We start from the raw sequence: 24,979 nt of genomic DNA, 5'->3' as shown, positions 1-24,979 counted from the left end.
AAACGTACATTTTGGAATTTTCTCTCGTTTGTAAGGGTAGTTTTCTCTCTCCGTTGGTAAAAAGGGGAAACGAGCGCAAATGAAACCTACAACATTTTTCACTCTGTCGTACTTCTATATACTGCTACTGGCCGGGGTTGGTTCTGCTTCCCACAATGCACCACACTTTCCCGTTCACTACATTTCCCACAGAGCACTGCAGCCAGAAAACTACAATCCCCAAAAGGTGCAAAAGCCGGGTAAGAGAAGCGGACGAGCAGCTAGGACTAGCTAGGGGGCCTGGAGTTTGCTCCCCCTGCCCGTCTCGCGTGGCGCTCAGGGATTGCAGGGCGGCTGAGCGAAGGCCGAAGGCTGGTGTGGGCCTAGGTTTAAAGGGCGGCGCCGTTTAAAGTCCGTCCGCTCCGATGGGGGAGGGTTGAGGGACCATTGGGCACCTGAGAGCAGGAGGAGGAAGGGCGGGGAATGGGCTTGGTGATGGGACGTGGCTCGGACTCTCCTGGGTGAAGCGATGTCACTCGTCCGTCGGCGGAGCCGGGAAAAGAACGGGGAGTGTGAATACAGCGGTAGGGGTCGGGTTTGAGGGGTGAAGAAAGGTGAGGGGTGGTGGCACCATCAAGGTGTTTCTAGGGTAGAGAGAGGTCGGAGTGATTTTTACTCTGGTTTTAATTGGGACGGGGTGGTGGTGGAAACAAGGGAAGGAATCCCTAAACGACCTTTCCCCCCCCTTCTTCTTCATCTTTGGTAGAATGCAGCTGACGTTCCCCCCCCCCTTCAAATATGCCCTAGAAAGGAAAAAAAAAAGTTTCTCCAAACTGGTTTTTGTTTGAACCTGGACCTACCAGGACGCTGGTGTAAGCCTACCCTCAAATACGATGGGGGGTTCATTACAGCAGCTTCACTTAGGAGAATGTGGGAGAAATGCTTCCTGAGCAGCCTTCCTCCCTGTGGTGTTTTTCAGGTATGTTGGCCACCAATGATTATCATCCTCAACTCTGCTGGCTGTGGGGATGGAAGCCCCCTAAAAGGCAGCAGGATGGGAGAGGCTGGTTTTAGGTCCTACACTTGCTTCTGTACTATATTGTCCTTCACATAAATAACGTCTATCTTATAAGTCATCAATTTTAAAAAGACAGGAAGCTGGTAACCTTAATGATTCTTTAAATGAGCTATATAGAAATGCATGTACACCTAATCAATTCATCTTTAACTGGTGTTCTAACGAATATGTCAAAAATGCCATTTGTATTATAATGAATTTACTGCATCAATGTCTATAGTAGTACCTTAAGCTTAGATCCTGACTCTGTTAAGCAAATAACTATGCAAGCAGCTATCAAACTTAATAGCAGCTGGCAATCCATAATTTTGAAGGGACTGTTTAGATAAGTCACAGCCCAATTTATTTTTCCCAGTGTTTGCAAGATTAGTAGTGAGGATGGTTAAGAATTGTGATCTTGCTTGAAGATGGTCTTTTCTGTTGACATTTAAAATGTGTTATAGGGTATAATTAGTTATGAACTAAAAAAAAAAACATACCTTAGCCATGAACTAAAAGGCAAACAAATGTGTACTCTAGAACAGCGGTTCTCAACCTGTGGGTCGCGACCCTTTTGGGGGTCGAACGACACTTTCACAGGCCTCACCTAAGACCATCGGAAAACACATATTTCCGATGATCTTAGAAACTGAGACACCGCTCCTCTATCTGGCCGCCGCTGCTGACCTCCTCCGCCAGCTCCTCTGCCTCCAGGGCGACCTTCTCCTCCGACAGCGCCTGCTCCTGCCGCTGCAGCGCCATCGCGCGCACCCCCGACGCTGTCCTGGGCTGGCTCAGCGGCTGGTCCAAGCCGAGCTGGGTCTGGGCCGCTGCTGGCACTGCCGCTGGGCTGCTCTGCTGCTGCCGCCGCTACCGGCTAAGCTGAACTGCAGCGCCGAGCCGGTCTCCATGCCTCCTGGTTGCCCGGCACGCTCCGCCGCCGGCTGCCCTTCGTGCCACGCGGGAGCCTCCTGTGCGCCGCCTGGGCAGCCTCCCTTGCCATTGGAGGCCACCTTGGCCCTCTGGTGCCCGGCACGGCCGTGGGGCTGCCAAGCAGGAGCGGCTCCTTCCCGGCTCACCGGGCTCTGGACCTCGGAAGCGGCCAGGGGGCGGGGAAGAGGGCGAGGCAGCGGCGATGCCCGCATGTGTGTTGGAGGCCAGTTGGCTGGGCCGGGAGGGGAGAAGCGGTGCCTTCCGAGCGGGAGCTGGCACTCCGGCCGTGCCCCTCTCATGTGCGATGGGCTGCGCGGCGTGGAAAGGGGCTCCAACGACCCTGCCGCTGCGATGGGGCTCAGGAGGCTGGAGGGGTGGGCAGGTCCTGAGGGGGTGGCTGGGAGAGGGCAAGCAGTGCCGGGATAAGGATGGGGGGCTCCAGGTTGGCGGGTGTGAGAGGACAGCCAGCGGCTCCGAGGTGTGCGGATCCTCCGCGCAGCTTCCAAAGCCCCGGATATGCCGCCGCTTGGCTCTCCACCAGGCTCTCTGCCAGAGCCTCCCCCCCTCCCCGGGCAATTGTGCGGAGCTGCTTGTGCGTCCTTGGCAGTGTCTCCCCCCTTCAATCTCTCTCTCCTTCCTTCCTTCCTTCCATCCATCTCTTTCCTTTCCCCTTCAATCTTCCTTCCTTCCTTCCATCTCCATCCCTTCCCCTCTAATCTCTCTCCTTCCTTCTTTCCCCTTCAATCTCCTTCCTTTCCCCTTCAATCTTCCTTCCTTCCATCTCCATCCCTTCCCCTTCAGTCTCTCTCCTTCCTTCCTTCCTTTACCCTTCAATCTCCTTCCTTCTCCATCTCCTTCCTTCCCCCTTCAATCTTCCATCCTTCCTTCCTTCCCCCTTCAATCTCCTTCCTTCTCCATCTCCTTCCTTTCCTCTTCAATCTTCCTTCCTTCCTTCCCCTTCCCTCCCTCCCAACATTTTTGAGCAAGGAAGAGCAAGCTTCTCCAGCGAGCATTGCTATATTGTTTTTGTGATTAATCACTATACTTTAATTATGTTCAATTCGTAACAATAAAAATACACCCTGCATATCAGATATTTACATTACGATTCGTAACAGTAGCAAAATTACAGTTATGAAGTAGCAACCAAAATAATTTTATGGTTGGGGGTCACCACAACATGAGGAACTGTATTAAAGGGTCGCGGCATTAGGAAGGTTGACAACCACTTCTCTAGAAGTACCAAAATAGCTGAAATGTACATATTTACTGAAGGATAAAAATGCTGTAGAACAAGAAGATCTTGAAGGCATTGTCTCAGTGGTCTGACAAATATAAAGAAGGAAACTGTTCAGCAGAAATGTGAACTTTTAGTCAAAAAACGCCCATCTGATAAAAGAAATGAAGGCAAGTACAGTATAAGAAAAATAAAATATGGAATAGTTGGATAGGATAAAAACATGATAGGTGACTTCCGGTTTTGCGTCACGGTGAGATGGTATGCAGGAAGGCAGGGCTCTGCCTTCCATGCCTGGTTTTGCCCTGCTGGGGCCCCTTAAAAGGGCCTAAAGTCGCCCTGAAGAGGCGATGAAGAAGTAGAGGTGCCTTGTTGATCATGGAGAGACAGCAGTCTCTCTGTTCGATCCAAGGAAAGCCCTCTAAACTGGTAGGGGAAAGACTGGCCACACCTCTGTAGACAGCTGCTGAGAACCGAAGAACAAAAGCTTAATTAGCACACCGTAAACAGCATGTTTGGACTGGGTGAGAATATTGATCCTTTCTTTACTATTTTACAACACAATTTCCTGGGAAAGGCTCCCAAGAAGCTTAAAACCTCTGGATGTGAACAGAAGCGGCGTTTTAAATTTTTTATGGAGGACAGAAATACACAATACTGAAGTGAAAGTAATACAAAGCTACAGTTTTGATAAATCTGAGAACTGAGATAAACTGTTAAGATTTTCTTGGGAAAAAAAGTATTGAGGTGAAATATAAGAAATATAAAAAAATCATCCCTTTGTTTTAAGTGTGGAAAAAGGATTTTGAATGGCATCTAGTGGTGGATTTGAGTATAGCACTATAACTAGCTCCTTCGCTACTTGGTGAATTTCAGTTAAGGGAGAACAGCTGGAAATAAAGGAAAATATTTTGGTACTTTTATCATCCTGACCTTCTTGGACTATAAATACCTACTAACTTGGACTTTTAATTTCAAGAGCTAGTGGGAAAGAAAGGAAAATTTCACTTTTGAATACGTCTGGCTGTAAGGAGGTTGAACATTTTGAACACTTGGAACTTTGGGGATTACAACCTTGCCTGACTGATAATTTTCAGGATACTTGAGACAAAGGATTACTATAAAATATTGCTATTAGGACGGGATTATAAAGGCTATATAAAAAGACCTGAAAACTAGAGGAAATTCTGTTCCACTCTTACCGAGACTGGTGATACTAGAGGATTTTTAGGAATGATGCCTCAAGAAAAAACAAGTACCTTTCAAAAGTAAATTCTCTCTATGCTACAGCAAATTCATCAAACAATTCTTGCACACAAAGAGGATATAAAAAGAAACCATAATGAGACTAAAAATAACCTAGATGACATAAGGACCAAATCTCCAAATTGAAGCTACAACTGGAAAGCTCCCAAACAACAACTACAGAGTATGAACAAATAAACCAGAAATCAGAGGGTGAAGCAAACGAAATAGACCTAGAGATGGAGGAGATAGGAGAAGGGAAATATGGACTACCATACACAAATAAAATACTCCAAGACTGTATAACAATGAAAATACAAAAGACCCTTTACTCCTTTCTCCAAAATACACCTGATGACAAGGAAAAGAATCTAGAAAATGGAACATAGAGCGAACAAGTCTAGGGAATGTGGATGGGCGAAGTTCCCCCCCGAAAAATACTAAACTGTCCTTCTCATGCCAAGCAGCTTGCACAAAAATAGAAAGAAAATTCTTGGGTGATTTAATTGCCCTGTCCTGGAACGCTGCTTGGCAAAGAAAGAAAGTGAGTTAGTCTTAAAAAACAGAGGATTTGATCTATCAGGGAGGGCACTATCTTTTTAATATACTTGTTTGAATATGATTAAAAGACCGGATGATCCTTAGATATAACTAGATTTCTGTAATGGAAGAATTTAGAATTAACATAGCATTTTTTTCTTTCTTTTGATATGGGAAATTTGAAAATAAAGAGGATTGGTATGAATAAAATTTATTAATTAATAAATGTAATTAATATTGAGAAAATCATAACTGACAAAGATACTTTAAATACTGATGGGAAATTAAACTTTAATAACAGCATGAAAAAAGGATATTGACTTATGAATTGATATTATTGTTACTTCTATAATATTAGTAAAATATGATGAAGCTGTCTATATCTAATTTTGTATACATTAATAGTATTAAGAATTGTAATTGTTTGATGAGGGGAAAAAGAAAAAAATATGGGGAAGAAAGGAAGATCAAGAAAAAAATACTGGATCGTGCAGTACTGAATAGATTTATATTGAAGAATTTAATGTTAAATATGTGAACTCAGACAACATGTTGTTTACTAAGCTTTAAAGATTGTAACTTAAAAATTAATAAAATCTGAAAAGAGAAAAAAGATACCAGCTACTAAAAATATGATAGGTAGTGCTATAGGAATTTAAATGCAACATAAAATATAAATTAAGAGTGTGTACATGTATTGATCTTAAATATTTTACATATGTGGATGGGGTTCTTTTGGAATTTTGAGAACAAGCTGTGCATTCATAATGAGGAATTGTGAATCTTGCCTACTAACTTTATGGGTACGATAGTGAAAATTTCCTATGATGAGGTTGCTCCCCACTGTATCCTATCTACCAGTCTAAAGATAATCATTATCATTTCAGTTCACTTATGTTTTGTTCACAGATCTGGCTAGGTGGGCATACTTCTGAACAAAACAAAGAGTGATTCACCCAATAAGCCTGCTGGGCTCAGAAGCATTTTAATAAACAAATATGATACTAAAGCCGGATGATCTGCCAACTTCTCATTTAATTTTATTTCAAAAAATGTTCTTTCAAAAAATGTCAAGAGAAGTGTGTGTGGGGAGGGGGGGAATGCATACAGGTATTATGTGCTTATGATACTCCTAAATGATGGAGTACCTAATAAAATTGTGAGGGCAGAATAAGATTTCAAAAAAGAATCAGGAATGGAGAAATACTGTTTTAGATATCAAAGGTTATGTTTCATTTGTGTAATCAGTTAACAGCCAGCATTGTGGGTAAAGTTAAGGAGCTAAAATTCACTGTAACTGGATCCAGAAGTGGCAACACCCTTTTTGTTTGTTTTAGCTCTTATATTTAGTTTGCAAAACATTTATACTTGGAAAAGATTAAATATTAGAAAGGAGAAGGGAAAGGAAAAACAATATGAGATAAACAGAAAAGGAGAAATGAGAGCCCTGTGGGATATGTGTTTGAATGGCAGAAAGAAGTGAGGAGGGAATCTTATATAGGATGATAGATTTTTGGTAAGGAACATTAAGTTATTTGGGAATATGTAAGGCTTTTTTAAAGAAAACTTTGGATTTTATTTATTGTAAAAAATAACCATTTTACTTTTATGTTTTAAAATACAGCACTGGTACTGTCAATTACATAAGAACAAGCAACCATATCAAGGGGAAAAGATATTAGGATATTCTTCAGTTCTGTTCATCTTTTGAAAGATGTTAACTGGTGTTATGTTTTGGAGCAAAAACAGGCAAAGAAAGAAGGTGTTTGTAATGCAAAGGATTTTAAATGTGTACAGAGAAGAACCTAACCTAGTTTATCCTCCTGTTTGCCCAAAATTAAATTGATGTTTAATTCAGAGATCCTACTGTGTATTATAGAGAAACATTTTTATTAAGTGGTCATACTATATGCATATTTGAAATGCAAAAGACTTTTGACAGAAAGTTTGGCATATTTTCTGTGACATTCCACAGCTTGTAATAAAAACTGGACAATGAGTGTAACTGGATTTATTTCACTATGGGTACTGGCCTTACTGCTTGGCTGCCAATTAATAACCCATGCAGAACATGAGGACATAGTGAAACATGCAATAAAGCTGCATCGTGGAAGAGGAGTTGCTATTACTCAAAAGAAACAGTGGCTTATAGAAAACTGCAGAAAATTATCTGGACTTCTACATCAGAAGACTGTGGTTCTCAACAAACTGAAAAGTGCAATGAGAGCAGTGGAAAAGGATTCAGGATTGTCATTTGAAGAGAGGACTTTTCAGGTTCACACATTCGAAATTTTTCAAAAAGAATTAAATGAAAGCGAAAATTCAGTCTTTCAAGCAATCTATGGGCTCCAAAGAGCTCTACAAGGCGATTACAAAGATGTTGTAAACATGAAGGAAAGTAGTCATCAGCGGCTGGAAGCTTTGAGAGAGGCTGCAATAAAGGTAAGCTCTTCAAACTGTAATGTTTTACAAAGATGAAGCATGAATAAAATAGCTAAAACCAAAGCTGAAGATACTACTCTTTTGCATACATTCAACATTGCTTTCCTTTTAGAAAGGATTTATAGGTCCAAACGATTATAAAAGCCTTTTAGTTCTGCTATCTGAAAGAACTCTGTTCAACTTCAGCTAGAATAACCCAACACGTCCTTCATTTTGTCTTTTCTGGCTTGGCAGAGGAAGGAAGCATCTTCCTCTCATATTCATGTGCATGGTTTTCTCACATTAGACTACAGCATAATATAATGGTTTGCTAGGCTACTTGTCTTATCTCCCAAAACTACCACACAATAATAGTATGCAATCCAAGCTGAGCTGCTTTGGGAGGAAAACAGTAGAGTACAAATATAATATATATTGTTGTGACAGAAGAAAGAACATATCTTTTTGTGTGCTTTTTCTTTTTTAAATTAGCTCTTTCTCATCTTTAAAATTATATTTCAGAAATCTAAAATATCACCCAGTTTTATTGAGTAGTTTGATGTTACTATAATAGCTGAAGGTACAGAAAAGCTTTCCTCAGATTTTTCAAAAGTCAAAATTTGACAAAGTATTTTGAGTTTTGAGTAACCATTCACCTTTTAATGTATTTTGACAGGAGGAAACAGAATATGTTGAACTTTTAGCAGCAGAGAAGCATCAAGCTGAAGCCCTGAAAAACATGCAGCATCAAAATAAAAGTCTGTCTATTCTTGATGAGATTCTTGAAGATGTAAGAAAAGCAGCTGATAGGCTAGAAGAAGAAATAGGAGAACATGCCTTTGATGACAACAAGTCAGTAAGTTTATTTAAAAACTGGTTTTCTAGCTGTAAATGAGATAATTTATCTACATATTATTTTCTCATTTTTTCCCCCAAAAACAAGTTTCTGAAAGGAAAAATCAATTGTTGAAATATAATTTTTAAAGACTATGAAGTGTGGAGGAATACAAAACAAATCAAAATATATTTCAGCACTATGAGGAGTAGCATAGCTGCACTATTCTGTGTAACTATAATAAATAGCATAGTTACATATCCTGAGGTTGAGAATATGAACAGCAAAATAATAGATATTCAAGGGTAATGTTACAGACTAGAATATATGATAAAGCATATAAACTGAAAATATAAATTCTGCAGTGACTGTGCTTATATATATTTGAAAATTGTTGCAATAGTCTGCATACTTTAATAGTTTTCATTGTTTTTCCTTTTTAAAAAAATTCTCAGAAGACAATATGGTAAAAGGGATTTTTTTTTAAAAAAAATTAATTTATCGTCCATATTCAGCAAAAGGCTTCTGGTGTATTTTTCTTTCTCAGCAGGCTCTCTGAATCCTCAAAATTCAGCTTAGTCAGTTCTTTGTGGGAGGATTGACAGGAGAAGAAAATAAAGCAATATTTGTAAAAAGGAGTCTCAGTCTTATGCCACTGAGTTTTGCCTTAAATAAATGAAACATTAGAATTTTATTTCATTGGCAGGTGAGAGGAGTTAATTTTGAAGCCGTTTTAAGAGTAGAAGAGGATGAAGCGGATACCAAAAGAAATATTTCAAAAAGGAAAGTGGAAGATGATTTGGGTTTAAGTATGCTTATTGATTCACAAAACAATCAGTACATTCTTACAAAGCCCAGAGACTCAACCATTCCACGTGCTGACCATCATTTTATAAAGGTAAGCTGCTATAAAGAGATGAAGAAAATAATATTAAAAAATCTATCATTGTCTATACCTTTCTTTTTCAACGACACAATACTAGAAGTTTCAACAGAAGAAAACTGATTCAACCATGGCAAAATGTTGTGGTGCATCAAGAATTCTTGATTACTGAATTCATCTCATTGCTATCTCTATTGATATGCCTTGTTATTTTAAGAGAAACATATGGGAAATAAGCAATAAAATATTGTCTGTTCATAAACTGCTTTTGGCTGGATACGATTGAAGACAAGTATTCTGAACTTTGTTTCTTTGACAGTCCAGGAATATTATTTATGTAAGTTGCTATTACATAACTGCATATAATCATAATTCTCCTGGACTCAGCTTGATCATTCACTGGAGGGGCATCATTTAATAAGAAATCTGGATTTAGCTATCAAAATATATTTGCAATAAGCTATGGATGCGATAAGCCGGTACGCTTGATGCATTTAAATATATATTTGAATAATTTGGATTATATATAATGAAAAGAAACATAACTTTACTGTTAAATGTATTATTGATGCCACTGGATAAGCAATTTTACATGTAGTACTAAAGTACAAAAATTCAAAATCTTATATTTATTTTAATAAAGGCAGCACTTTGATTTTTAGTCTGTAGCCTCAAAAATGTTTACTTTTAAGGCAGGAAAATACACTCTAAGTTGCCTTGGTACAGGTTGGTCAACAGGTCCTAGTTTTCATAGAAATTTCTGTAGATAATCCTCATCTCTATCTAAGAAAATGACATGTGACATTCTTTGTTGATGATCTTGTCGACGCACAAGATGAGATCCACTTTGTTCAGCATTCATAGAAGAGGCCTAGGAAGAACAGAAGCTACCAAGCATTTCTTCAAAGGTCATGTCAGTCAGTCCTTGGCTGAACTCTTTCCTAGGTGCACTTCTTTCTCATTTTGGGAAAGCCAACTCCAAATGAAGCAGATGTTTTTATGCAAAAATAGAAGGAGAATTTATTTTCCATGTTGTTCTGTATGATGAATCCAGTGGCATCGTGATAGTGCTTAAATTATTACATAATTCCTTCAGTTAAATCTTGTCCCCTAGTATCATCTGACCTCCTGGGTGAAGTAGAGAGCTAAATTTATATTGTAATAAATCACCAAAGTATGACCCAAATCACTTCATTTCAAAATCTTTCAGCTAGTTTTACAAATAGCAAGAAATGATATCCTGGGGTTGCTAGATACTTACTTTAGAACCATGTTCTCCAATTTTCATGTCTTCCAGACATAGAGATTTCAATTCCCCAAATTCTCTTTAATTATCATTGCTGGCTGAAGAGGTCTATGAATTGAAATCCAGCTATCTAGAAAATGTCAAGTTTGGGAAAGATTGAATTTAAGATAAATTCCATTGTTTCCTGCAGGAAAACACATCCAAAATTTACTCTTTCTCCCATATCTATTAAAACTATCCAGTCAGTTTAATTGTTTGTAACCTTCAGTTGGGTGAAATGGTACATCATAGGCCAATTTTTTTTTTAATCTACAACAAATGAGCTAATTTATAGAATGAGTCCAAAGTCAGGACACATGATTTGCATGGATTGAAAGTTGGCAAAGTTGTGGCCATTTTACTGCTGCTACACTGCTGTGTTACTGCAGTCAGCTGCAAGCACATGATTATCATTTGCAACACTCCCTGTCAGCTTCTTGCAAAGAAAGTCAATAGGGAAGGTGGCAGGAAATTGGAAGTCCCATTGTTTTTTTAACCCACCCATGATCATTCGTTAGGTAAGGATATATCTCTGAAATAATGATCCAACAGGTCACAGGTTAAAGTCTCAATTAAAGTCTCAGGAACAACATAACCCTAGAATGTGATCAGTAATGGATGGTGAACGATGAATTGTTAATGTATTATTTTGTTCCAGGATGGATTGCATTGATTGCCTTGGTCTTTTCAGCAGTGGTGTATTTTTATTTTATTCATTAGGATATTGTCACAATAGGAATGCTGTCTTTGCCTTGTGGTTGGCTATGCACAACAATAGGATTGCCAACAATGTTTGGCTATATTATTTGTGGAGTACTTTTGGGGCCATCAGGTTTAAACAATATAAAGGTAAGAGTATATTTGGGGGTGGTACTTGTTTTTAAGTTAAGTATCAGAATGCATTTTAAAAATATATTTGTAAGAAATAAGCTACTCTGGAATTTAAATGGACTATTCCAGTGATGGTGAACCTGTTAGAGACTGAGTACCCAAAAACCGCCCAGCCCACCCGCCCGCTCCGCTGCCTGCCCCACTCTGCCCCCGCCCGCTCATAGGGCCCCCCACCTCCATGGCCTGCTGCAGATTGCCCACGCAGCCCTGCAGCGCCACAGCGGCCACGCCCTCCACCCATGCCCAGCATCATCATCTGCACACATCGGGGCACAAAGGCAGAGTCTTGTCCTTGCTGCCTGGTTGTCATGTCCTTGGCTGCGCTGTTCTGCCCGGGCCACACCTGGGGGCGACTCTCCATGGGGGCTCCTGATGAGGGGGCCGTGGGGGGAGGCGGAGCTGGGGCAACGGCACGTGTGCCCACAGAGAGAGCTCTGAGTGCCGCCTCTGGCACGCGTGCCATAGGTTTGCCACCACTGGACTATTCTGTGTGACAATATTAGAAAATAAACTTTTTCTGTGTTTCAAGGAATAAGAGTTGAATGAGATGAAACAGAATATTTGATTATAGATAGTCCTCGACTTAAACCATTTTTTAGTGATCATTCAAAGTTACCACGGCACTGAAAAGTAACCTATGAGTATTTTTTTCAAACTTATAACCATTGCAGCATCCCATGGTCATATGATCAAAATTTGGAAGCTTGGCAATTAGCTTATGATGGTTGCAGTATCCCAGGGTCATGTGATCATTTTTTGCGACCTTCTGACAAGCCAAATCAGTGGGGAAGCCAGATTCACTTAACAACAATGCTACTAACTTAACAAGTGCAATGATTCATTTAACAATTGTGGCAAGAAAGACTGTAAAATGGGGCAGAATTCACTTAAAAACTATCTTGTTTAGCAACAGAAATTTTGGGCTCAATTGTGATCATAAATCGAGGATTACCTGCAATAAGTATTTATTATTTGAATATTAGGAATTAGGCAATATTCATCCAAAATTGAAAAGGAAACTATCTTAAGCAATGAATATATTTTTATTTTTTGATTTCAAGGAAAGGATTAAATAAAAAAATAATCACTAATTTCAGTAAGCATATAAGGAATCTTAATTAAGAAAATGTTTTATTTAATGTGATTTCCCTATTTAATTCCAAGGTATATTATTCCATTTATATGTCTTGTTAATAATAAGCACTAGCAAATAAGGTAGTATATTTGGCCCTTATATAGGTTTTTAAAAATTTATTATAGAATACATATAGTCCTTGACGTTCAACCATTTGTTTAGTGACCATTTGAATGATAACAGCACTGAAAAAAGTGACTTATGATTAGTTTTCACATTTATGACTATTGCAGCATCCCCAGGCTGACATCAGAATTTGAGCACTTGGTAACTGGCATGTATTTCATTGTCCTGGAGTCATATGATCATCATGTGATCTTCCCCACTAACTTCCAACAAGCAAAGTCAATTTGGGGAAGCCAGATTCGCTTAATGACTGTGTGATTCATATAACAACTGCAGTGATTCGCTTAAAAACTATGACAAAAAAGATCCTAAAATGGGACATAACTCACTAACCTGCCTTGCTTAGCAGTGGAAATGTTGGGCTCAACTGTGGTTGTGAGTTGAGAACTATCTGTATATCAAATGCAAAGAAATATGGCTACTATGATTAGATTTTTTTTGTAGGAATTCAGTCCAATTGAATATTTTAAGCAACTGTTATAATAAGATTGTAGCATACTGAATAGAATATTTTTCAGTCAATTGTGCAGGTAGAGACATTAGGAGAATTTGGAGTATTCTTCACACTGTTCCTGGTTGGTCTGGAATTTTCTCCTGAAAGACTAAGAAAGGTATTGTACATTAGTACTATAAATTGATACTAAATATGAAACCTAGCATATCTGGAACAGCATTAGACTCATTTTCATTGATACCTGGTTTTCAAAATGGAATTGTTTTGCATTGTCTTATGAGAATCTATTTGGTGTAGTGGTTAAGGCCATCAAGCTAGAAACTGGGAGGCTATGAATTGTAGTCCCACATTAGGCATAAAGCCAGCTGGATGACCTTGGACCAGTCACTTTCTTTTGGTCTTGCCAAGAAAACTGCAGGGTCTTGTCCAGGCAGTTTCTTCCATTCTTCTGAATGGAAAAAAAAAAGTGTCATATAAGAATGTATATAAGTCAAAATTTGTCCTTGTCAAATTAGTAGGATCTTAGCAAAAGAGAAAGTTTAAGAAAATTAAAATTGACAGTAAAAAGTAGGTTGGGTCTAATTAAAAGAATCTGCAAACAGAAGGATGTTTTCTATATACTGCAAGGATATGATTTAAGTGGAACTCCCTTTGGGCTGAGATGAGAACAGATTTTTGAAGCACAAGGAGAAATGATGTTGGGAGGGGTTTTTTTATGGGAAAAAGGGCAGAAGTTCTTTTCATGTATCACTAAACTCAGCTTCCTCAACTGTAAACGGCTGAGATTTTTTAATGGAAATTTGGCGATGTATGAATGTATGTATGAATGAATGAATGTTGTGCCCTGTGGACATATAGATTTTAGTTCCCAGACTTTCTCAGGTAGTTGTCAAGAATTCTGGCAATTATAGTATGTCCACAAATTTAGAAGACATCAAGGTTGCTCATGAGGCTACTCACAAGTTTTGATTATAGGTTGGCTATCATTTTTGAAGAAATATTACTAATTAAGAAAATAACATATTTTTGTCATTTGTATTCCGAAATTTCAGGATCCAAATGTTGGATCCGAATATAGTAGTATTTTGGGACAAAGCTATAATGATGATAGTAATAATTAGAAGGTTTGAATACTGATTATTACCAAAATGGGCTGCTATGGTTAAGGCTATGACTAGAAAAAAAAACTTTCTTAACATTGTAGCCTTGTTTTCTCTTGGTAATGATAGATTTCTTTGAACCTTTATAATAGCTTAAACATCTTTGAGTTTTTACTGATATACAGATATCCAAACTTTGTATCATTGAAGAAAAAAAGGTGTTGGACTTTATGCTGTTTGGTATTTTTAATATCTACAAACATTGGCAACAAAAATAATTTTGAAACTCAAAAGAACTTTTGGTATCTTAAATAGTTGCACATTTTTTCTTACCAAGTTTTAGTATTCAGTTGAAAATAATATCGGAAAATGCTAAAATTCAATTCTATATTACAATTATTCTTAAAGGTATGGAAAATATCTTTGCAAGGACCTTGCTACATGACACTCCTGATGATTACATTTGGCTTAATCTGGGGGCATTTGCTACAAATCAGAGCAACTCAGAGTGTTTTCATTGCTACTTGTTTATCATTATCAAGCACACCGTTGGTATCTAGATTCCTTGCAGGGAGTGCTCGCGGAGATAAAGAAGGTAAGTCCAGTGCAACTTCTTTATTAGAATGCAAACATAGGGCCATATATGAATTTTAAAAAATGATGTAAATAGTATTTTTGAATTTTTTTGCTGTAGAAAAGTACTTTTAATTGACAGTTAACTTTCAAATGTTATAATTACAGTTTTGAACATGAACGCTCCTAGTTATTTCAGTCACATATATTTCTTTTAGCCAATCTATCAGTTGATCATACTTTATGTGAAGAATACTTTGGGTTAATGTTTGGTGACACCAAACCTCTCTATGTTGTTCTGAATTATTGAGATCAGTAACTCACGAGTTAATATATATTCCTTATATATGGAAAACACATTTCTTGTTCCTGTCTTTTGTATTAAATATTGTCAGTATTTGTGTAGTTAAAACATTATGTTTCAAACAGTACCAAGCTTGATAATTTTGCAAATATACGATTTAAATAATCTTCATAAGCTCAAGTTAATATTATAATGCATATAGTTTTATATTTAGTGAATATTTTTCCCTGGCATTGGCAAAAGTTTAAAGTAATACAGTAATAAAACTAAATTGTAGGTCATAGATATGACCAAAAAAAGATTCTTCATTTCTTCTGTAGTACTGAAAGCTGGAGTCAGTCAATTAAGGTGAATAATGAAAAACCCAGTTCAGTCCAGTCCATATACTCACTTTCTTCAAAGACATAAGGTTGTACTTTGTGTATTTTCCATGAGAAACTGGAAACGGTTATATTGAAATGGTTCTACAGTCATCTTCTATGTCTCTCATATTTCTGTCAAGAAGTTGTCTGAGTTTACTTTCTGAAGACTTAAGATTCCTCCTATCCATTGAAATATCTACAGGTGCAGAATGAATTGTAAAATTTGTAAAATTACACATGAAGCTTTTGGCTTGGCATAGAAACCTTATGATGAAAGAGTAGTTAGATAGCAGAGAGGAAGATACCTATTCTTGCTACAGAGGCAGGTGGGCTACTTTCTTGCATGTTCACTTCTGCACTGCTACCATAGATTGTGACATTAAAGTAAGAGATGTTTTTATTCTTCTTCTGGAAAAGGGAAGACAAAACTGTAGTGTTACAAGAATGAATCACTCCTTATTTGTTATGTACGAGGGCAATTCGGAAATAAACCTGTTTGGTTATCAATGACAGACGCAGATACAGAACTTTTATTATACACATTAAAAAACTACAACATTACATTACTTTTTGACATAATTGCCATTCCAATTGAGGCATTTGTCACAACATCTTACAAGGTTTGAAATTCCTTCATAGTATTCGCTCGACGCCAAATCTGCGCTATTCGGGGGGTGATCAAAAACATCCCAACAGAACTGCTTCAGAAGTTCTTGGGTGCATCTAGCAGTGTGCGGACGAGCAGTATCATGAACCAACACCATACCGGAAGTCAGCATACCCCGATGCTTGTTATGGATGGGTTTTCATAACATTTCACAACAGACTTCTGAATTGATGGTTGAACCACGCTCCATAAACTTCACTAGCAGTACTTCTTTGGCATCTTCACATTTGGCGGGTTTTTCTATGGCAGGGTTCATTTTCAATTGATATAGAGGATAACTCAACTGCAACACAACCTTCTCCTTCCACTTCTCACTGTCTACTGAACTACTGCGCATGGCACCATAGGGCAGGCGTCGCTATGTCTGCCTATTTCTTACACATGCTCAAACGGAGGTTTATTTCCAAATTGCCCTTGTATTTTTATCTTTGCTCTCACTTTATCAAATATTTTTGATAAATTGTAGAAAAATATACAGCCTAGGATAGTTTTTGGAAACATTAACAGATTACAGCATATAAAATGGAATAGAAATAGGTCTCAAAATCTGAGGAATGGAAGCAGGCATCTCCTTTTATGGTATTTCTGCATCCTGAAAGGGCACCCACATAAGCATTTTAAATAAATGAAATAAAATAAGGTTTTAAACAGGTACAGAGTATTAAAACTCAGCTTCCTTGAGGGCAAGGGAATAAAAGGTGATTGATTTTGAATTCTGAAAGTCACACATGCTAAGTACTGACATTTATATGATCAGTTAATTCTGAAAGTTACATGATCAGTTAATTTTGAAAGTAGACAATTCTTGTTAATGAAATATTAAGTTTCATATTACAGTGAATGTTTCTTGCCTAACAGGTGAAATTGATTATAGCAGCGTTCTCCTTGCAATGTTGGTGATGCAGGATGTACAGCTTGGCTTATTCATAGCTGTGATGCCAACTTTTATTCAAGCTGGATTTGGCACACATTCCAGGTAATAAAGCTAAGTTGTTACTTTGTTCATTACATTTTTATCTTGATATTTTGCAAAAAAAACCTTGGATAATATATTTGTAGCATTTAATTTGTTACATACATTGCTTCATATTTATGAATCAATTTGTTATCGATCTTCGGATCCCATGAGACAAAGTCTTGGGGAACTTTGATATTGTTATTCTTGCAAAAAAGTAAAAAGGGGAGGCATTAAAGTAAGAATAATCAATACTAAAGTGAAGATGGGGCATTGCAAAAATGAGAGAAACTAATTTACCTAGGAGAAAGAATTCCTGAATCAAATCTAGAAAAAAATCAGTATTGCTAAAAAAAATCAGTTGATATTGTGGAAACATTTATATAAGCTGACATGCCAGACAATGAAAAACCTAAACTGCAAGACACCTCCTGAAGATTTAAGAAAGAGATGAACTTTTACAAGCAGATCTAGATGCACTGATGTGGCCAGATCACAGCTACAATGAAGTCTGGAATGATACAATCTTTGTAAATGTGAGCTGGTTGCCAAGTACTCCAAAAGGTGATCTTGGGGGCACTGTCACAGCTGGAACTTCAAGGGCCAGTTATAAGTATCTCTTATTGTTCACAACTTTGAACAGTCACTGCATATGACAGTGGCAAGAAAGGTTGTAAAATAGGGCAAAAATCACTTAACAGATGTCTCACTTAACAACATAAATTTGGAGCTCAATTGTGGTCATAGGCCGAGGATTATTTGTATTATTATTAAATGTCAAACCCAACTGAGTAACATTTATTCTTTGATAAAAGTACAAAAACAGTTACATCTTAAACTCTCCTCTGAAATCAATGTTTTTCTTTTAGAGTAAAATTATAAAATATGTACATTTGATACATTTGTAATAAATAAATTGAATAATTTAGAACCATGACATTGATACTGGCTTTTTTTCTTTTTCTAGCATCATCAAAGAAATACTAAGAATATTGATGCTGATTGGACAAATCCTATTCTCCCTGGCTGCTGTACTGCTTATATGTCTTATTTTAAAGACTTATCTGATAGGACCCTACTACCGCAAGTTGCATATAGAAAGCAAAGGAAACAAAGAAATTCTAGTTCTAGGGATATCTGCTTTTATGTTTCTTATGTTAATGGTAATTTTTACAAATATTTATATTTTTTGACATGCTCCTTATATAAGAATTTATTATATTTGAAAACTTAAATAACTGTAGATAAAAATATAGCTTTCAGTCATAGACGCTAAATCTATAGAAGGATGAAAACTGTTGATAAACATCTGGCATCTAATAATTCCCAGTGTGATTATATTAATGCATTGTATTACATATTGCATATTTATAAATAAATGTGAATTGGATATGATAATCAGTGGCCCAAGTTGGTAATACCTAGCTGATCTTGAAAAGCTAAGCAGGGTTCAACTTGGTTAGAATTTAGATGGGAAATCACCAAAAAAGAGGCTGCAAGAGTTAACAGGAATTAAACTGGGCTAGGACACCTTAGCTTCAATTATTTATTAATTTGCTGACTATTTTACCACCCATTCTCCCAAAAATGTATGCCCACTCTTTAACGTTTATACAGAATGGTCAAATCTCTAATCATACTGTTGGCATGTCCACTTATATAACTTGATTGGCATTCAGCAAGTTTGACATTTATGTCCTAATGTTTTAAGTTTATATCAAAATAATTCCAGATGACATCTGTACACTTCAGTGAGGAATGACATCTACCAAGTAAAGTTGCAACATTTATTTAGACTAATGAAATTGAAACCCATGTATGTACAAGATGTCCTCCCCCTCCTCACTTCTTTGATTTCACAGTTGGCTATTAAGAGACGGGCTTGCAGAAACAGCAAATTATAGGGGCTAAGAATCAGTGATGATGTAGTGTATGGAAATAAGGCAGTTGTAATCACAATGGCTATATATTTCATTCAGGATCAGAGACAGTAAACATTGAATAGCAGTTGAAGAGGAAAAGTGCCCAGAAAAGGATATTATATCTATATGCTCTTTGCAGTAAATACCTATCTGATTTATCACTTTAAAAATAGATATTACACCCTTTTGATCTTAAAATGGAGGTTAGGTCTCTGAGTCCATAAGATTTTGCATAACATGTTGAAGTGTTGAAGTTTAAGTTCCTACACATTTACAATCATGTAATTGTATGTAGAATGTAGTCATCTATTGGGTTATGTGCAACATTTTTATTGTAATCTTAATTATATAATCTGATATGAAAGTGTACATTAAATGTACATCATCTCTGTGAAGATAAATTAACATTCAATTTAATCTTATGTATTTCCATTTTCCTAACAGCTCACAGAGTTATTGGATGTTTCAATGGAATTGGGATGTTTCCTGGCAGGAGCACTTATTTCTTCTCAGGGTCACATGGTTACTGAGGAGGTTATATCCTGTATTGAACCAATACGTGACTTTCTTGCTATCATATTCTTTGCATCTATAGGTAATTTATTACAGAATCATATATAAATGACATTTAATTTTAACAAATTTGATTATTTATAAGCATGAGGAACATAATACAAGGTTTATAATCTAGGCAAATTTCTGATGCTCTTCTAGAATTAGAAATGGCTCATGTGAAAAAGATAGAGTGAGAGAAACTGGTAAATAAAAGTATATGGATTACTTATTGCAATATTCAGTTTCCAACTTTTTTGGAAACAAGATTTTTTAATGTAAACTTAGAGGATAAATGGTACCAGCCACCACTACATCTGTGCTCTTTCCTGCATTTTAGCCATTTATTGGAACCATGTTCACATCTTACTGATATTTTCTAAATTATATTTTAAGCACTTATTAAACAGTATTAAAACCTTAGAAAATTACTTAAAACCATGCATTTAGAAATGCAATTATATTAGTTAGGATAATTTTGTCAAAAAAAGCTGAAGCAAAAAATAATAATAAAATAGAGAAACAATAACATACTCCCCAAGGATTACAGATAAGGACATTTTCAGAAAATATTTCTTCCACATCATACTATATTTCAGACCTCTATACAAATATTGATGACCGCTTTGATTTGATATACTGTCTTTCAAAATTTTGGAAATGAAGATATTTTTCCATTTCATACATGAAAAAAAAAAGCCTGATAAAACTTTCAGGAAAAGTAATGAGAAGTATTCCTTTTATTTTTTCTTTTGCAGGTCTTCATGTATTTCCCACATTTGTAATATATGAACTCACAGTCCTGCTGTTTCTTACACTTTCAGTGGTGATAATGAAGGTATTAATATTTTCTAATAGGATTAGATGTTAATGGAGATTTATAATGTGTATGATTACCCCTCTCCCCATGTGCCAAAGCTGTTATGTAGACAGCTGGCAAGAATAGCCAAACTTACTAGTATATACACTTCTCTTGTGGGTGTCTTTTCAGAAGTAGAGGACTGGAGTGTCACATATAATTTAATATATACTGTTTTTCACTAATGCCATTTTAATAATTTGATGTTATTAAAATATCAGTTGTGGGCACTATTAATGTTTTTTACACATACACCAAAGTCCAGGATTGTGTTTTACCTCAGTTGATAGGTGATGAATGTCTGTGTCAGCTAAATGTTAGATACAGATATTTATAGATGTATATATTATATAATTATAATATCCCATGTCCCTTGAAGTTGGTAATGACTGCTTCCATACATTTTTGCAGATAGCATTTAAAACAAAATATCCCATCAGACTGAGATGTAAATAGGAAAACTTGATTTGTGGAAGCTAAACTTCAAGAAGCTATGTCTGCCTGATTTTAATTTGTTTTTTACCATCCCAGGCTGTTCTGTCTTTTTTTTTTTTAATGGAAACATCTGAAGATAGGAGACTGCTGTACATACTGACTTTATAAGTGACAATACTAGCCCTTTTAATATGTATCAATATATGAAATGTGTCAAAACATGTAAAAAAGATGTGCAACTTGGATCATGCAGTTATGACTTTTTTTTAACCTTCTCGAGATGGCTCTGGAATTACTTGAATTAAGTTCTATCACTGAACTCTTCATATCAATATAGTTCATTGATGACTTCTTCATTTTGACTTTTTAAAATATTCCATTGAATTCCATTGATTTTTTAAAAAAAAGATAAGCTTGTTTGTTCCACTGTTTTTTTCTAAAAAGAAGTCTTTCTCTAAGTTTTTCCTGGCAGTACTTGTCCTTTCTATGATTCTTCCAAAGAACAGCCAGTATATCAAATGGATTGTATCAGCAGGCTTGGCTCAAGTCAGTGAATTTTCCTTTGTCCTGGGAAGTAGAGCACGCAGAGCTGGAATAATTTCTCGAGAGGTGAGCTATGATTGATAGTTTCTTTTATGTTTTGGAGGATGTAATAAAATGCTAGATCAGATATTACATAGTTTCTTCTGTCACTTTATTTTCAAGGAACAGTAGCAAAGGACAAGGACAATTGATTAATCCTTTTCCTTCAAACTAATTTTCCATCTAAAAAATATCTTCCATAAGATTGGATGCAAAAAAATGGGAAAAATCTATCAAAAATGCTATTTGCGGGAAGGGAAAGTCTTAAATAAACTTACACTCCCCTTGTGGCAGTTTACAACTTCTCAGAGCAGTGAGTGTATATAGTATGTAGTGTTTTGTAGTGTTTGATTTTTCTACAAAAATTTTAAGTTTTTAGACTTTATTTTCTCTAATTGCATATATGAATTCTCAAAACTAGCACACGTCAGCTTCCCAGTTCTGAACACTGAACAACGTATTGAGAAATAGCAAAGTATCAAAAGCAGACTTATATTTCAGTAAATAAAGTTTATAATTTGAGAAAGTGATGTAAAGGATTGCAGTTAGATAGGTACGCAATTAAGTGATTTTTATCTTCCCATCACATTCCTCTGGACCTCTACAGATACTCAACTTATAACTGTTCATTAAACGACTGTTTAAAGTTACAATGGTACTGAAAAAAGTGACTTATGATCGTTTTTCACACTTACGACCGCTGCAGCAGAATTACGTGATAAGAATTCGGATGCTAGACAGCTAGTTCAGATTTATGATGATTGCAGTGTCCTGGGGTCATGTAATCCTCTTTTGTGACAAGCAAAGTCAGTGGGGAAGACAGATCCACTTAACAACTGTGGCAAGAAAGGTTGTAAAATGGGGCAAAACTCACTTAACAAATGTCTCAGCAGCAGAAATTTGGGGCTCAATTGTGGTCATACGTCGAGGACTACCTTACTGACATTGTTCCAGAGGATGCAAGATATTCAGGGAAATTAAGTGAAAGTTGCCCCTGCATTTTCCACTGGCATGAATCAAGAACAAAAATCATGTGTCATTTCCTAATATAGCTTATTTTTCATTGTCTTATTTTTCGCTCTGAATAGTAACATCATCTTTAATATCTTAAGTGGCATAACATAACAGTATTTGGGCATTACTCTGCCTAGAACAGATTAGTAGATTTGTGGGGGCAGGGAGGTTGAATGCTGTTCCTTAGCTGTTCTCATGACAGCATCTGCAGCTTTTTAAACTATCTGATTTTGGAAACTTAAAGCCTTAAAACCATGGTAAGATAGGACTGCTGACATTTTAATAATCTGAAGTCTATGAGGAAACTGGAAAATTAAATGACATGAATACACCACGAAGGCTAATACTGAAGGAGTGGAGACAGATCTGGAGTCTTTGAATAAAAATAGAGAATAGTATTGGGCTAATAGCAGATTAGGATTGTGTTTGTAATCAAGCTTCCCAGAGTCATTTACTGAGATGGGCTGCCATAGAAATTGAATGAATGAATGAAATTATGAGGAAGTTAGGAAAGGAATGGGGCACAGATCAATCCATTCAATGTTTATATAATTTTAATTCAAATTTACAAATACAAAGATTAAAAATACATGCTAACCTTTTTAAAAAGAAAAATTAAATTAAAGTGCGAGAGGGCTAAAGAAAAAAATATATAGAAAAAAGAAATAAAGAAATAGCTTCCCCCTTCATCAAGTACAATTTTAATAACTTATCACCTTCTCTGATACTATAACAAAGGATGTCTTCTTCCTATCTCAGCTTTTGTCAATAAACAAATTCTTAAAGCCCCCTTATTCAACCCTAACTAACAAAAGTCCATTAAGCATTTTGTTCCAATGTATATCAATGGCTCTCTTCTTTAATTATAATTGTTAGTGTCCATTTAAAGAATTTGAACTATGGGTTGGGCATGACGTCTCTAAACCCTCCACTGTTTTACAATCTTGTGGGGAGCATGTGTGGGTAATCCTAAATTCTCTTCCTTGTCCATTTGCTGGCTTTTCATTCTGCTCCAGTTGTTTTCTATTGCTTCCCCAGAAGACCATTCAAATAAAGAAATATAACATAGAAACTTGCATGCTGACTTCTTCTATCTTGGGGTGATTAAGTCATTGCCAAGTCATCCCAGAATAAGAAATCTAAGTATTCAAGCTGAACCTGTTGTCCAGGTATAGCACAATTATGTTATTTTTAACAATGTCAGTTAAGTTTAAGCACTTACAATATGCTCCTGACTTAAAATTTAAGTAAAAAAATAGATAACATTTTATTTTCCAATTTCTAGGTCTACCTCCTTATACTGAGTGTGACTACTCTAAGTTTATTGCTTGCACCAGCATTGTGGAGAGCTGCAATTATGAAATGTGTACCAAGATCTGAAAGACGATTGTATTCCTGAAAACCTTTAGTTCATGTGCTTCAGAGAAGGAAGCCTTTTTAGATAATACATTTCATATGTTATTTAGCTTACTACAAGCCTTATACTGGTTTCAGTTCATGAAACAGAAATGTAACATTTTTCATAATACACTTTGATTTTTAGAATACTGAATGTATGTTAAATAGATTTTTCCAAAATTTGATTTATTTTTTTAAAAATCTATGAATCCAATAATTAATGTGCCTTTTACAGGATTATTTTCCAGTCCATGCAGCAAATGTACATTTATAGTGCCTGTGGTACTACTATAAGACAACCACCAAATTAGTATCTAGTGAAACATTGGTCACAATTTTTTTTTTCAAAGCAATATAAGTTTTTCATTCAAATATAGGATTTAAAACTGCTCTGAGAACTGTAAATTATATTCCTAAGAGTATCTCATTGCATTATTTTTAAAAACAATTACCTATAATGATTTATTATGATTTGTGGTCTGAAACATGGTTAATAGTGATCAGAATAACTTCTAGTATGACTACCGTCTTTTTATACTGATAACTATTAATTAAAAGTATTCTTGGGGGATATTTAATTTTGTAGTTCTATTCATTGGATATATAGCAGAATTAGAATTTGTTGTCATGTTCAACTGGCCTTTGATTATAAATAAATGATTCATTACTACGCATTTCCTTAAAATGAAAAAAAAAATCCTTAAATTATATTGCTCCATATTATATGCGGTGCTACTTATTAGAAATAAATGCACTAGTTATTCGCTAAACTCAGCTAAATTTTTAAAAACTGGCATCCTAAGTAAGAATTGATAATTCTACACATTCTTCACTGTAAGAGTTTGTTATTAAAACTGTTTTCAAAATATAGATTAAATATTACTTTCTAAAGTTACAGAAGGTATCTGGAAAAGTTGCAAACTGAAATATTATTTCTGGACATACAATTGGAAGTGAAAAACCTAAAGAATACAGGTAGTTCTTGTTTAGCAAACGCAATCCGGTCTGGCAACTCAGTCATTAAGCAAAGTGGTTGCTAAATGAAACTGCAACTGCATTTATGATTTTATTGAACTTTCCAGGCGGAAAAGCTTGTAAATGCAAGAGTTGGTTGTAGTTATTTTTTCATCACCATCATAACGGTGAACAGCCATTAAACTACCTGTGTTACCTTTTCTCCAACTTAAAAGTGGACAGAACATTTGTGTTGTAGTATTTATATTCAAGAAATCAGT

General features: G+C 36.2%; 1 protein-coding gene across 6 annotated transcripts; it reads left to right on the top strand.

Annotated features, from left to right (window-relative positions):
• The first annotated feature begins 143 nt into the window (after positions 1 to 143).
• On the top strand, positions 144 to 24,610 carry TMCO3 (transmembrane and coiled-coil domains 3). 6 transcript variants are annotated; one of them, XR_005557404.1, is made up of 14 exons: positions 144 to 239; positions 6,616 to 7,433; positions 8,089 to 8,268; positions 8,954 to 9,145; positions 11,136 to 11,264; positions 13,086 to 13,178; positions 14,530 to 14,716; positions 16,886 to 17,003; positions 17,950 to 18,145; positions 19,349 to 19,499; positions 20,215 to 20,294; positions 21,210 to 21,359; positions 23,385 to 23,515; positions 23,632 to 24,610. XR_005557404.1 is itself a non-coding variant. In XM_039349140.1 (13 exons), exons 2-13 carry the CDS (start codon positions 6,987 to 6,989, stop codon positions 23,743 to 23,745), a joined length of 2,037 nt encoding a protein of 678 aa, XP_039205074.1. In that variant the 5' UTR covers positions 144 to 239; positions 6,616 to 6,986; the 3' UTR covers positions 23,746 to 24,610. The 6 variants fall into 6 exon arrangements, 5 of the variants coding, with proteins under 5 accessions (XP_039205074.1, XP_039205075.1, XP_039205077.1 ...); XM_039349140.1 differs by lacking the exon at positions 23,385 to 23,515; XM_039349141.1 differs by lacking the exons at positions 144 to 239; positions 23,385 to 23,515 and adding an exon at positions 421 to 563.
• Positions 24,611 to 24,979: the final 369 nt, after the last annotated feature.

This window comes from Crotalus tigris, unplaced genomic scaffold, assembly GCF_016545835.1.
Source record: "Crotalus tigris isolate CLP2741 ecotype Arizona unplaced genomic scaffold, ASM1654583v1 scf7180000018227.753833, whole genome shotgun sequence".
NCBI lineage: Eukaryota > Metazoa > Chordata > Lepidosauria > Squamata > Viperidae > Crotalus > Crotalus tigris.
This window is presented reverse-complemented; position numbering and strand designations above follow the sequence as displayed.

Bases quoted from the DNA above. Each gene is read 5' to 3' on its own strand.
- TMCO3 (XM_039349140.1), top strand. From the start codon at position 6,987: ATGAGTGTAACTGGATTTATTTCACTATGGGTACTGGCCTTACTGCTT. The intron at 7,434-8,088 runs GTAAGCTCTTCA...GTATTTTGACAG, and splicing joins TGAGAGAGGCTGCAATAAAG to GAGGAAACAGAATATGTTGA. The intron at 21,360-23,631 runs GTGAGCTATGAT...TCCAATTTCTAG, and splicing joins CTGGAATAATTTCTCGAGAG to GTCTACCTCCTTATACTGAG.